Source organism: Thermobia domestica, chromosome 1 (assembly GCF_964235325.1).
Source record: "Thermobia domestica chromosome 1, izTheDome1.hap1.1, whole genome shotgun sequence".
Classification (NCBI taxonomy): Eukaryota; Metazoa; Arthropoda; class Insecta; order Zygentoma; family Lepismatidae; genus Thermobia; species Thermobia domestica.
In genome coordinates this window covers 129,187,259-129,201,676 of record NC_137454.1, presented here as the reverse complement: position 1 = coordinate 129,201,676, position 14,418 = coordinate 129,187,259, and the positions used below count along the sequence as shown (strand labels likewise).

The 14,418-nt window shown below is 35.3% G+C and overlaps 1 protein-coding gene across 6 annotated transcripts in view; it reads right to left on the bottom strand.

The window, feature by feature from the left end:
- LOC145689187 (structural maintenance of chromosomes protein 3-like) overlaps positions 1-14,418 on the bottom strand; it is a 137,671-nt gene that overhangs the window by 19,606 nt on the left and 103,647 nt on the right. For all 6 annotated transcript variants that reach the window (XM_081763327.1, XM_081763332.1, XM_081763322.1 and 3 more), the window contains 4 exons: positions 10,774-10,959; positions 5,760-5,903; positions 4,237-4,449; positions 1,861-1,997 (listed from right to left, as the gene is read on the bottom strand). In XM_081763327.1, the coding sequence (XP_081619453.1) occupies positions 1,861-1,997; positions 4,237-4,449; positions 5,760-5,903; positions 10,774-10,959 (680 nt within the window). The remainder of the gene's footprint in view (positions 1-1,860; positions 1,998-4,236; positions 4,450-5,759; positions 5,904-10,773; positions 10,960-14,418) is intronic.

Genomic DNA, 14,418 nt, shown 5'->3' with positions numbered 1-14,418 from the left:
CTTATTCTTCTACCTACGTAGATTGCATGCTGCTTTCTTCTTAAACTACAAACTATTTAGAAGTTCTTGCTAATACTATTGCATCTATCGCAACACCATCCATAAACTCCCTGCTGCTCCGTTCATAGGTAAGAGCTTTTATAACAACTGTCGTATATTAAAATATTCAAATAGACAAGACATAAAAACTTACCCCAAAAAGATTAATTTACAAGCAGTTTCAAGGCATAATGCTCGCCTCTTCTTCAGTGGCTAGTTCAGTTTCTATGCTAAACTGATTTCATATTACAGAGATTTGTCACCGTGAGAAATTCTGAAAGTTAAGAGTATAATACTTGATTTATGATTAATTCGTGAGAGCTTTTTCACTCTTTCTGTCCTGTGATGGAAAATTTGTCGACGTGCATTTTCTTAAACTTCGTTTTCTTTTGTAAGAATTTTCTTCCGAATTGATACACATGGAATAAGAAAAACAATTCTTGTGATTAGGTAACTCTCTTGTGCTTATTTCTGAACTTACAAATGAAATATGGTCTTCCAAAATCACCCATAAAACAAATTCGTTGAACTGAACAACACTCTTTTTTTTTTTTTTATTTCAGACACTTCAAAAATGATAACAAAAGAAAATATTTCGGAGCTAATTAAATGTAACTAAAGAAAATAAAAATAAATTTCGTATATTCACATTTCGTCAAGGGATGACTAACAAGTTTGTTTCAAAGGTTCGTTATTTGGAATTTTGTCTACTTGAGTCTTCGCCCGCTCTTCTACTTTTTGAAGTGCACACATTACAGTTGCATTTTCTGAATATCTGTCTTATCAAAACGTATTCACTATCAACCACAAAATTAATGGCATATATTTTACGTAAGTTGTTTTTTTAAATCTTTTTACCTTCCCTCAAAAAAAAAAAAAAAAAAAAAAGTAATAATCCGGGATTCGATATGGATAGATAGAACATGAGTGAGAAGTAATACATATCACTAGAAATAACTTTATTAATAAGAACTAAACTCTACAATTTCCAATTCCAGATAGACACAGCCAATTTTACATTCATGAATCATTCGATTGCAAAGCGCATGACTTACCTACTCTTGGAACGTATGAACGGAAATAGTAATTTCAAATACATCTTTACATTTGAAGAAGTGGTTTAGTGTTTTCGCAAATTTACTTGTAAATAGTTAGTAGTTTAAGAAGAAATCATGTAAACACACGAATTAACTAGTACAAGACAGCAGCCAAGTTGAGGTTCGAAATTATTGAGGTTTGTCAACACGCAACATCAAGCTGTACAAAATTTAATTTAATGTATTCCCTGCGTTTACTTTCAAACAGTTCTTTTTGTTTAGAAGAAACACTGCTCATATGTCAAGCAATTCAAAGTTTTCTTCCCCACTCAGATAAATTTCCCACTTCTTATATCTGAAACATACTTTTTAAAAAAATTAAATTCATTTGTCGGAATAAGCTCTAAAAATTGAAAATAGATCCTGAGACAAGAAATCTACTTTTGTCCACGACTATACAGTCATGTTTAAAGAAACTTGAACAACACCTCTCCTTCTGGTTCTCCACTTCTATCCGATGTGGATGTTACAGTAAATAAAAGCTTAATATTATTAATTTATTTATTCATATGTATCACAACATGTTATGAGTGGGTGTATATCCGGAAAACCACTGGGAGTTGAGTGAAGACGAGTATGTTTGTACAATTCCTCCTAGTTCTTTATTCCTTAAAAAGTTATGTTCCAGTTAACTAGTTAACTAACCATAGAACACTATAACTAGGATCAATCCTGCTATGTTTATACATTGATATTTTAATCGACCCGTTATTATAATTCTTACCCTCTATCGAGTTCTTCTTTCCTACTTGCTAGTCTTTCCTTTTGCTCTGCGAAGTTGTTAAGCTGATCTAACGCCTTTTTGTTAACGTGTTTATACTTCTTTAGTTCACTATTTGCCTTCTCCAACTTCTTGAAAAGCTAGAAAAACAAATTTAAATATGTGTGTGATGCTCATATTTTATTATATTGAATTTTCATTATTATTTTTGTATAACATAAAAACTAAGTACAACTATCTGACTCTAGTATGCAATATTTCAAATTTATGTTACACGATTTTTAAACAAAACTGTAATACAAACCAACTCAACATTTAATTCCACTGTACAAAATATCTAAATATAAAAGAAGTCTTGAGTGAGAGAGTGACTGGACAGTCAGTAATGCCCAGGTCAAACCACTTAAGCTAGAAACTTTAAATTTGGACAGTACATAAAATTTCTAACGTAAAGTACAACTAAGGAAGGATATTAGGAAACTCCACAAGAAGTGGGAGTAGGATAGGGATAAAAATTATTACATTAAAATGATCGTATCTTGGAACCTTGAAATTTGGTACTTGAATTTTTATTTAAAATAGTAAGACATGTGTTTCAACGTTTTTGATATTTGATCTAGAAGGGAAGGAAAGAAGTGAGAAGGAAAAAAAAACATGAGAATTATTCCGAATTTCTTAAAAGAATATATCGATACCGTACACTGGGAATACCTTTAAAGATAAAAATTACAAACATGAAATTCTGATAACTTCTCATTTAATACGCGTTAGATACGCGTTTCAGCGTTTTTTTAATATTTGACCTAGAAAAAAAGAAAAGAGGGTGGAAAGAAAAGGCGTGAGATTGTAATTATTATAATAACAGTCCATAACTCGGAATCTATTACGGTTAGAAGTAAAACTTTGGTATTTGGTTGGTTTAACATTTGGACTTCTCATTTAAAATAATAAGACATGTTCCAGTGTTATTTATTTGAACCAGAAGGGAAGAAAATGGGATGAGCAACAAAAAGTGGTGGGATTACAATTGTTATAATAAGATGTCCATATTATAATGTCATATCTCGTAATTCCTTAACATTAGAGGTATGAAATTTGGTATCTGGAATTTTTATATAAAATAATTAAACACGCGTTTGAGGATTTTTGATATTTGTCTTAGAATGAAAGAAAAAAGATGAAAAAAAGGGTAGGAGTTGTAATTCTTATGTTCATATTGACATGAAATTGGATAAACATGAAATTTGGTGTTTGGACCCTTCACTTAAAATAATTAAATACGTGTTTCAGTGATTTTTGGTATTTGTTCTAGAAGGAAAGAAAAAAGTGGAAAAGAGGGATGGGGGTTGGAATTATTATAATAAGATGTCCATATCTTGGAATTCCTTACGATAACACATAAAATTTGGTGTTTGGACCCTCCACTTAAAACAATTAAATAGATGTTTCAGCGTTTTTGGATGTTTAACCTAGAATGGAAGGAAAAGAGTGAGCGTGCTTCCCTAAGGTGCTTGTAAGAGACGTTCATATTTTGTGCGAGATTTCGAGTCTAGACTAATTCTATATGAAAGGTGCAAAAGGAATAACGCAAAGCATTGCCCACAGTAAGATGTAGAGACATAGTGTAATAATAATAATAATAATAATAATAATAATAATAATAATAATAATAATAATAATAATAATAATAATAATAATAATAAGAAGAAGAAGAAGAAGAAGAAGAAGAAGAAGAAGAAGAAAGATTTCAAGTCAATTCCGAACTTAGGTCATGACCGATGACAATTTCTAAACATTCTCCGACGTCCTATGCTAATATTTATTAATGAAAATTTAGCAAACTAAGTTGCTACAAAGTAAAATCAAAATTATGCAAAGAAACATAATCAGTTACATCAGTTGCAAAAATTAATTTGAGGGACACATGCAAAGAGAAACAGAATTGCAGAGCTCATTCTACTTCTTCTGTAATCGTGCCAATCACTGTATTGACTCAGGAGGGATGTATTTTGAATAGTAAATGGGAGGGGCTAAGATAGTAGAAGAACTCCAAGAAAACTAACAAACACGATGTTCTTCACCACCAACTCATACGAGGGATCAAACCATCTAAAGCAGTGAGCGCTCTACCACTGAGTCACCCTAACCTAAATAAAAGGTTTTGTTATAGTTCATACATAGCAGTTGTACTAAAATACAACTTGTTAAGAAACATTATTAGTATTACTCGAGAACATATATTTCTCTAAGTAAACACACATTGGACAAAGTATACAAGTTGCGACACAATGACAAAGATATGTTGCCTTGTAAGATATTTTAAAGAACAATGACAAGAATCACTTATTTATATATAAATATAAGGAAACACATATTTACTTCTTTACTGGGCAGATCCTGATATTTGTCAAAAGCATCGGACGGCAACGGACCTAAATCTCTTATCTTTCGAGCACAGTCTCCTATTTTCTGTTGGAAAATATTCTGTTTCGCAGCCATCTTTTCCAACTGCTTTGCATCTTCCTCAATACGTTCTAGTAACTCCTTTTCGTTGTTTCTCCATTTTTCCAATTTCTCTTGAGCCGTCTTTTGCTAATTAAATAGAAATAAAAATTGATCGATAACTTTCAATTTCCAACCCCTAAAATTGAAATTTCCACCGTTTTTTTTTTTTAAAAAATTAAAAACATACAAAATAAAATTTCAGCAATCGTTTTGTTTCTGAATTTGAAGGTTTAATAAAAATACGTTCTAAAAATTGTCAGACTGTCAAGATTGAAATATATTCAGCATTTTTTCTTTTTTCGTTTTAATTCGTATCAAATGAGATATTTTTAAGAAAGTAGTAGTTGTATTTCTACTTTTAGAAGTTTTCAAAATAATTAACAAACACAAACTTATTACACATAAAATACTATTATTACAAGAGGGTTCGTTTCATGAAAATATCTGCTTCCTTTTAACTACAAGTTTTGTCTTTGTGCAGTCTCTCTTGAACTTCCAAGTTACACGCACGTATACTAGTATACAAATTATTTAACTACACGTATACAAGTAAGTGTGAAACTGTTTTAAATACACAAAAAACCTGGCTGTAGAATTGATGAAAACTGATACAGCATTTGCCAAGGAGGAGGAAGCTCGGGTTTTGAGTCTCCACAGACCGGTGATCAGATTTTTCTATGTTATTCAAATAAAGTTATCTTAATTCAAATACAGGGCAACTCAAAATGATGCAGTCGATTTCAGATATTTTACTCTGTGAAATCTAATAAACATATGTCATTGTGAGACAAGCGCTTCGAAAGATTAGCTTTCAAAGTTTAGTTTCCACGCAGTGTTTCCACTTTCTACCGCTAAGACTCAGCAGAGAGCAGTTAAGGAAAATGGCGTTGACTGGAGAACAAAGATCTTTGTGAGTTTGATTATCATGTAAATAAGTTTGTGATTAGTATACACATGACTTCACTTCATGATTTCTTCATGTTTTGTAAAGGATGATGTTTACGTACCACCACTTTCAACAAATGGATGACCTGCGTGTCCGCATCACAATAGCTATCGCTGATATTGACCGCAATATGTTACAAAAGGTTTGGCAGGAGATAGGTTATCGGCTTGATGTGTGCCGTGCTACGCAAGATACTCACATAGGACACTTGTGATATGTTTGATGAAACCTTTGACACAGTTTACTTTTCTTAGCGCATGTCTCACAATAACACATGTTCATTAGATTTCACAGAATAAATTTTGAAGTTGGGACTATCATTTTGACTTATCCCGACTTTCTCTTAATGATAATGCCTTTTTTGATCAGAGGGGAGAAGGAAAGTATAGCAATTATAAAATGATTCTTTAAAGGTTATTGCAAGCAAACAGAAACAAGGGGAAATATTTACCTTAACAGCGATTTCTTCAACTTTTTGGTCTATATCTTTGAGCTGTGTATTAACACTTTCTATTTTATTTTCCAAATTGGCTAAGTCCGTTTTACTGCTTTCTAGCTGTCTCTTTTTTTCATCAATAGACGTTTCTTGAAGCATCTAAAAGTACAAATTTAAGATTAACTTAAAGAAAAACTAATTTAAATTTGGAAATTTTCGTTTGATACTAGATATTCACAATATTAAATATAGAAATTTTTCAAATAATAGTTTTTAAAATATCAAATTAGTTTTAATGTAAGTTGAAAAGATCTCACTAAAATTATGAAATTAATTTTTAACTTGAACTGAGAAACTCATGTCAAAATTATCGTAATGAAACTAAGTAATTTTTCCACAAAATTACGGCTCTTAGAAAGAACATTACATTGTTAACAGCCTCTATTATGCGTTGTTTCACTTGACGACACAATATGACATTATGTTCTGGGGAAATAACTTGAAAATCCTATCACTGTTTAGGTTACAGAAAGGTACGGTGAGGATTACAGACAAAGGAAATGTAATTACCCTTGTCGAGAACCTTATGTAAAATAGATCTAATTGTTATGTGTGTATTTATATGAGGTATTAGTAAAGTATTGGAAAGACCTTAATCCAGCAATGGATCAACAATTGTTGATGATGGTATGTATGCGTTTCAAATATAAAAAACCCTCACCACTATACTCATGTGAACCCAGTTCTCATTCTTGATATCTGAGCATTTGAGATTAAGAAATAAACGCTTATACCTTGTTCTGAGAGACCATATGTTTAACCGTGTAGCTGTAAGAATTTCTAAAACAGAGGTAGTTAAACTAAAATTTACTGATCCTGGGTAAAACTGGGTAAAATTTACTGTTATGTCTGGATATAACAAACGGTTCTGTGAACTCGAAATATTTTAACAACTGGTTCTAGAGAACCGATGCGAACCAGCTGAACAGCACCACTGTATATAAGAAAAAAATGAAATCTTTACGTCCCACGGTTATGCCGGTTAGGCTAAAGCAGACGGTGATGAGAGATGAGTGAAATGGTGGAATAAAGAAAGTGGGAGGAAACGGAAGAACCCCGAGAAAACCCACGAGCACGGTGTTTGTCCACCACAAAGTCCACACGGCGCGAGCTGGGATCGAACCAGGGACCCCAAGCACCGGAGGTGAACGCTCTACCACTGAGCCAGCGCGCCCCCACTGTATATAAGATTATTACGTAATTATACATTGATGAAGTACGAACAAAATGGTCGGAAATCTTTCCAGAAGGAACTCATCCTATCAGATAACTAGTCTTTCTGGATCCTCTTATACCATATAAGAGGACTGGTAATGGAATAATTATGAAATATTAACCAAATAAATCTATTATCAGAGTTCCCACAAGAAAGTGAAGATCGATTTCCCTGACAAATTCTTGTTTCCCCTTACATAAATTCTTGAATGTAAATGGGAAGATATGGGGTACATTTTACCATACACTTTTTTAACGGCCTCCTTCATCCCCATAGCCATCTAATACACTAGATTAATTACCATTTACATATTGTTATTTACACAAAATTTATCATGTAAGTATATATGTATGATACAGTACCACATACCTTGACACTGCAAATTATACTTTTTTTTTTTGCTTGAAAAAACAATGAAAAGCAAACATGCAGTCAAGAATATATTGCCAACTCTCCCTGAGACCCAATACTATCAGTCCTAAAATGAAATGAAATCACGCCCACGGTGTTTGTCCACCACAAAGTTCACCCGGCGCGAGCTAGGATCGAACCAAGGAACCCATGCACTAGAGGTGAACGCTCTACTACTAAGCCACCATGGCTCACCATCAGTCCTAATATTGCCAACATTGAGACATGTTAATCCTCACATTTACATTTTTAAACAGAATTTTGTTTTACTTTTAGTTCTTGAATTTGTTCTACGAGAGCGTCTTGTTCTTGTTTGTAACATCATTACATTTATTTCTTCTTTGCTTCCAATTTCTTAACTTCAGCACTTAGTTTTCTTTTTCTCCTTTGATTTTATTTTTCTCTGCACTTTTGATTCGTTTCTGTTTAAGATATTCATCACAGCGTCTCCGAATTGAAGGAACTGGGAGAAACATTCTTTGATCGATAGGAACTCCACAGCAGATAACTGCATCATGCACCCGCCTCTGCGCTACCAAAGCATCTTTGATTTGGTTTTCTACAATATGTCTCTTATTGACTGAGAACCCGTCCTCCACTGAGGCATTGCCATGGGATGAAATTAAACATTTTCACAACATACTACAAATCAGAATACGAAGTGTGGCAATTAAATAACGAGACTGCCCACCTCCTGTCACGCAGGATCGTGGGGGGCAGATAGCTAATGATGTGTTCTTGATCTTGAACCTTCATGAGCAGCCACTGTTTGTTTCATGATTCTGAAAGCTTTTCTTTTCTTTGCAGGCTTGCATGAAGAGGACAGTGTTCTGTAGTAGTGCCGGAATCATGGTGAACAATAAAGTTGAGCAGCGCATTAACATCAAATTTATGGTGAAATTAAACAAAACATCGATGGAATGTTGTGCAATGTTTAAAGAGGTGTATGGTGATAATGCTATGTCACGTGTGCGAGTTTTCGAATGGCAAAAACGATTTTCAGAAGGTAAGGAGGAGGTTGAAGATGATGAACGACCCGGCCACCCTTTGAGTTCAAGAACGGACGAAAATGTTCAAAAAATTAATGAAAGACAGGCGTCTGAGCATTCGGATAATCGCAGACATGACGAACATTAACAAGGAGACAATAAGACAAATTTTGCATGACAATTTAAACATGATAAAAGTTTGTGCAAAAGTTGTCCCGAAAAAACCTCTCTCAGGGACAAAAAGATATTCGAAAGATCATTTGCTGTGACGTCATGGAACGACTCAAAGCAAAATCAACTTGCTAACACGTGTCATCACATATGATGAAACATGGATTTTCCAGTATGAACCCGACACTAAGCGTCAATCCACGCACTGGAAGACTGGAATCGCCAAGAATGAAAAAAGCACGAATGAGCAAGTCGAAAGTGAGGGCAATGTTCATCTTTTTTTTTTTTTTTTTCGATATCAGGGGTATTATCATGACTGAATAGGTGCCAAAGGGTCAAACGGTGAATCAAACCTACTACAAAGAAGTCCTAATCAAGTTGAGGGAAAGAATAAAGAAGAGAGACCGGATTTGTGGAAGAACGATGCATGGATCCTCCACCAAGACAATGCGCCTGCTCGTAATGCCCTTTCTGTGAAGCAGTTTTTAGCAGCCAGGCGCATTCCTGTGCTCCACCATCCTCCGTATTCCCCAGACCTAGCTCTATGTGACTTTTATCTATTTCAAAGTGAAAAGTGCATTGAAGGGAACACATTTTTAGTCTGTGGAAGAGGTGAAACGAAAAACGGCGGTGTTGTGGAACAGTGTGACATCTGATGACCTACAGCATTGCTTTGAACAATGAAAAGCACGTATGCAGCGATGTATAGATTGGGGAAGGGAGTATATTGAAGGGAATAACAGTCAATTGTAACTTTCTTTGCAATACATCACATTTATGACACCAGTCTCATTATTTAACTGCCACACCTCGTATTTCTGTTTCTTGGACATTACCTTAAGGAAGTCATCTTACTTGATGCTGCCCATCTTGTCTTGGGATTCTCTGAAGTCAAGAGACTCTGAATTTCAGCACAGAAAGACATGTAGTGACACTTTGCTTCCTCAGCTACAGAATCAGATATTCTGTTATGCTCATGCAGTTTGTAGGATGCGTTTCATCCTAGTCTAAGGAAGTTCTGGATTGTTCGTTTGCAACCTGGGTTCCAAAGCTGACAGAGCACATATCAGTTTGCATTTCAGAGAGCTCCTTTCTGCTTGATTGTGCCCAGCAAAATGTGTCGACAGTCAAGCCTGAAGCTAGTTTATATTTATCTGATGTTTTCGGTTCTTTTAGTAGTTTTTTTCTGTCTTAAAACCAATGTCAACGCAGATGACAAGTCATACTTCGATTTCTGCTTTTTATATAACCAATTACCCCCCTCCGTTTCACACACAAATACACACACACATACACACAATACCTCACTGTCTCAGCAAGAAATAGCAACACTACATCACTGTCATCACTGGGAATCTTTTATCATTGTGGTCCTCTTCACATGTCACAATTTTAGATCGAAGAAAAGAATGTTACACTTGCATATTTACGTTTTCTGACTTTCCATGACATTTTACGCAAAATGTATGATTTTCCTGACATTCCCTGACTTTTCAGAACGTCGGAACCCTGATAATATATTTGAGAACATCGTCCTAAAAACTCATCTCCACCAGTGAACTACTATTTCAGGATTTTTCCGAGAGAAACGAGTAGTTTTATATTGTAGATTCATTAATGAATATTTATTTGTAAAATATGAACAAAAGTGTCAGAGCCGTGTTCAAAAGAATGCAATTTTCGACTTTCATTCTAATAAATGACCCTTTATTTTTGAGAGTAGGGAGATACAATCCTCATTCTCTGGAAAGTCCCATAAGAACCCTAAGTTTAAAATTTTGTGTCGATACATCAAACATTGTGTCCTCTAGGCCTCTGTACATACAAACTAATGAACAAATGGGCATTCAAAAACGGCCTGTGTTCATAAAAAGCATAATTTCATTGAAATCTCGAATTCGATTTTTTCACAATCACAAGACATTCTTCACCCCTATCGGCTTCAAACAAAAAAGTAAAGTAAAGTAAAATTATAGTAAATAAATATTTGTAAATGAGTATCTCCTTAAAAATACAGTTAATTTGTAATAATTAATTGCAACGTTATATTTTTTTTTTTTTTTTTTTGGACAAATCTTTTAGCATATATTATTTATGAGCTCTGAACACACACACACAAAATATAATTTAAGTCCCTGTCACAAATGAAGAGAAGATAAAATATTCAAATGTTTAATAATACCTGAACTAATTCTTCCTTTTTGCGTACTAAATTCCTGGAGAGTAAGTTATCTAGTTTATTCTTCTCAGCTTCTAATTTGATACGACTGTTAAAAGCCTCTTTATTTTGCTGAGTTAACTTTCGAATGTCTTCATTCAATTGCTCTAACACGTGTTGATCAGCAGCCGACAGTTGACTTGACAATTCCTGAAATCAATGTAAACCATCCATTCAAACTGGAGGAACAATCTTCAGATCAGCATTGAAGCCTCTTATATTATTTGGTCTAGGAATTAATTCGTGCGGTTGGTACGCACACATTAAAGCTGTAGTACAAACACAAAATACATAAATACCTTAAGAAAAATATTGTCCATCGCTAGCCACCACTTTCGCCCATCTGTCAGGCAATGTACGGATTCCGTGGCGAAAGAAGTCCTCATCCTTGGAAGCGATCCAGTCAGAGACCCATGTTTCGATATCTTCTGAAGAAGTAAACCGCTGTCCAATCAAATCGTTGTTCATGCAATCGAACAAGTAGTAGTCCGAAGAAGCAACGTCTGGTGAATACGGCGGGTGGGGTAAAACTTCCCATCCGACATTTTCTAAATAGGTTTTGACCGGTTTTGCGACATGTGGGCGAGCGTTATCATGTTGAACAATAAGTTTATCATGTCTGTTCTCCCATTCTGGTCGTGTTCTGGCCAGAGCTTGCTTCAAACGCATTAATTGTCGTCGATAACGTTCTCCATTCATAGTTTCACCCGGTTGCAGCAGCTCATAGTACACCACACCTTTCATATCCCACCATATGCACAGCATAACCTTTGCACAGTGAATATCTCGTTTTGGTTGTGATGGACCTGGTTCACCTGGTTTCACCCAGGCCTTTTTTCGTTTAGGGTTCTCGTAATGGATCCACTTCTCATCACCCGTAATAATTCGATGCAGAAACCCCTTTCTGCTCTGTCGTTGAAGCAGCAATTCGCAAATGGTTTTTCGTCTTTCAACGTCTCTGTCTTTCAATTCATGTGGAACCCAATGTGACATCTTTTGAATCATTCCCATGGCTTTCAAGCGTTTGGAGACTGTTGTTTGATCAACGCCTAATGCTGCTGCAAGTTGTTCCTGCGTTTGACACGAATCCTGCTCGAGCAATGCTGTCAATTCTTCGTCTTGAAATTTTTTTGGCTGTCCAGCTCGCTCTTGGTCTGCCAAGCCGAAATCACCACTTCTAAACCGTGCAAACCACTTCTGACACGTTCGCTCAGCTAGAGCATGGTCACCATACACTTCCACCAAAATACGATGACTTTCAGTCGCACTTTTCTGCATGTTAAAGTAATGCAGCAGGACACCCCGCAAAAACACTTTATCAGGCACAAATTGCGCCATGTTCACTTAACTACAAACTGGTGTTGTTGACGCTTTAATCCACTGCCCTATACTACGAACGATACGCGATGACAGGGGTTTGCAACACATGTGTGGATACACGGAACTGTGGGACGCTCCGTTCGTTGCGCCATCTCTTGTCCACCCGCACGAATTAATTCCTAGACCAAATAGAACTATTCATATAGCGGCACACTTTCAAATACTAACATAATAATTACTCTAAAACGAAGAGAAAATAATTAGATGCGTTAAAGTCTTGTCTGCCCAATGACAGTTCTAACCCATTTATTTAACATAGCTAGACTAATTCAACGCAGGAATAGAATAGCCAGTTTCTTTTTCCCTTTAATTCGAAAGACCATACGAAAAAATAAATTGGAAAACCAATGTGAAGAGATAATTAAGAATTTGTATATATATACACAGGGTGTTAATGAACTATACCAAGAAACTGTAAGAGGTGACTCTTTACACAAAATAGGAGAAAAAGTTCATATCGACCTGTGGGGTAAAGTGCATAGCTTCAGAGCTAGGGCTGTTTAAAATCGCGAAAAAGCCAAATTTCAAGAGGACCTAGTTCGAATTCGAGAAACTATGGATGGTGGTCCTTATCAGCGTAAAGGAAATCACGCATGCGCAATTCAAAAATGCATATTTCGTTAATGTTCAATGGGTGTACAGAGTATGCCCTGTCAGGGTGAAATTCCCAGACAAGTCAACTGAATTTTGAGATATACTCTGATTTTATGATTGGTCTAAAGTAGGCAAACAATAAACCTTGACACCAATGAACACGGAATCCTTTGGCGGGATGTCGGAAGTGTTAAGGATCGTCAGTAGCACGGTCTCTTGTGCTCGGGGAAACGCACTGCGATGTTTTCTTTCACGTTTATTAGTGAAGAAAACGTGAAATATATCGTGACGAAATACATCACAGCACACGTTATTTCGAACAGAAAAAATACATGGAGCTGCCGGTTCCTAACACTTCCGACTTCCTTCCGAAGCATTGAATGCCCATTGTTGTTAAGGCTTACCTCCTGCCTACTTTGGACCTTCCTTGAAATCAGAGTATATCTGAAAACCCTATTGAGAGCATATCAGAGGATTACACCCTGTGAGGAACACCCTGTACACATATTGAAAATGGACGAAATATTCACTTTTGGATTGTGTATGCGTGACTTCCTTTACGCTGATAAGGACCATAATCCACAGCTTCTGCAATTCGAACTAGGGCCTCTAGAAATTTGGCTTTTTCGCGATTTTGGATAGCCCTAGCTCCACTTTTCGCCATAGATCTATATGAACTTTTTCTGTTATTTTGATGTGAGGAATCACCTCCTATAGTTCATTAACACCCTGTATATACACTATATATATATATATATATATATATATATATATATATATATATATATATATATATATATATAAAGAGAACGTACAAATCCTTTGTTCCCTCATCACGCTAATACGGCTGAACCAATTTCTTTCATTTTTGGGGGGTTATTAGGATTTGGACCCTAGATGGTTTTTATCATATCACTTTAATTTTTAATTACCAGTGTCTTGAGATAATTGACCATTCAAGTGTCCATAACGTATTGTTAGTTCATCATAGGTAAAAATAAACGTATTTATATGCAACCCGCATGACCGTGTCACTCGGCGGGTTAACATAAATGACAGGCGCTATAATGTTAACATTTACTGCAATCACTTGAAAGCGAAAAAGTAAAAATTATCTAAGTAACAAAGTTTATTGCGTTCCGGGGTGACCGCAGCGAAGCGGGGCGGGTTAACATAAATGACAGGCGATATAATGTTAACATTTACTGCAATCTTCTATGGTTTTTATCATATCACTTGAAAGCGAAAAAGTAAAAATTATCTAAGTAACAAAGTTTATTGCGTTCCGGGGTGACCGCAGCGAAGCGGGGTGAACGCTGCTAGTATATATATATATATATATATATATATATATATATATATATATATATATATATATATATATATGTATATACGATCAAACTAACCTTACCAGTCGACTAGGCGATCACTTCCTTTGCGCGCAGTCGCTAATATTCCATGGTTTACCTATTAAAATGACGAGTTCTTCGAACAAACACCTAGATAACACTAGAAACATGATTTGGAATATTTTTCACAGGTTTTTTTTTCATAACCCTACCGTCTCCAACAAATGCAAGAATTTAGTAACAATATGTATTGAGAATGGGATTTTGTCAAAGTATTTGACGAAAG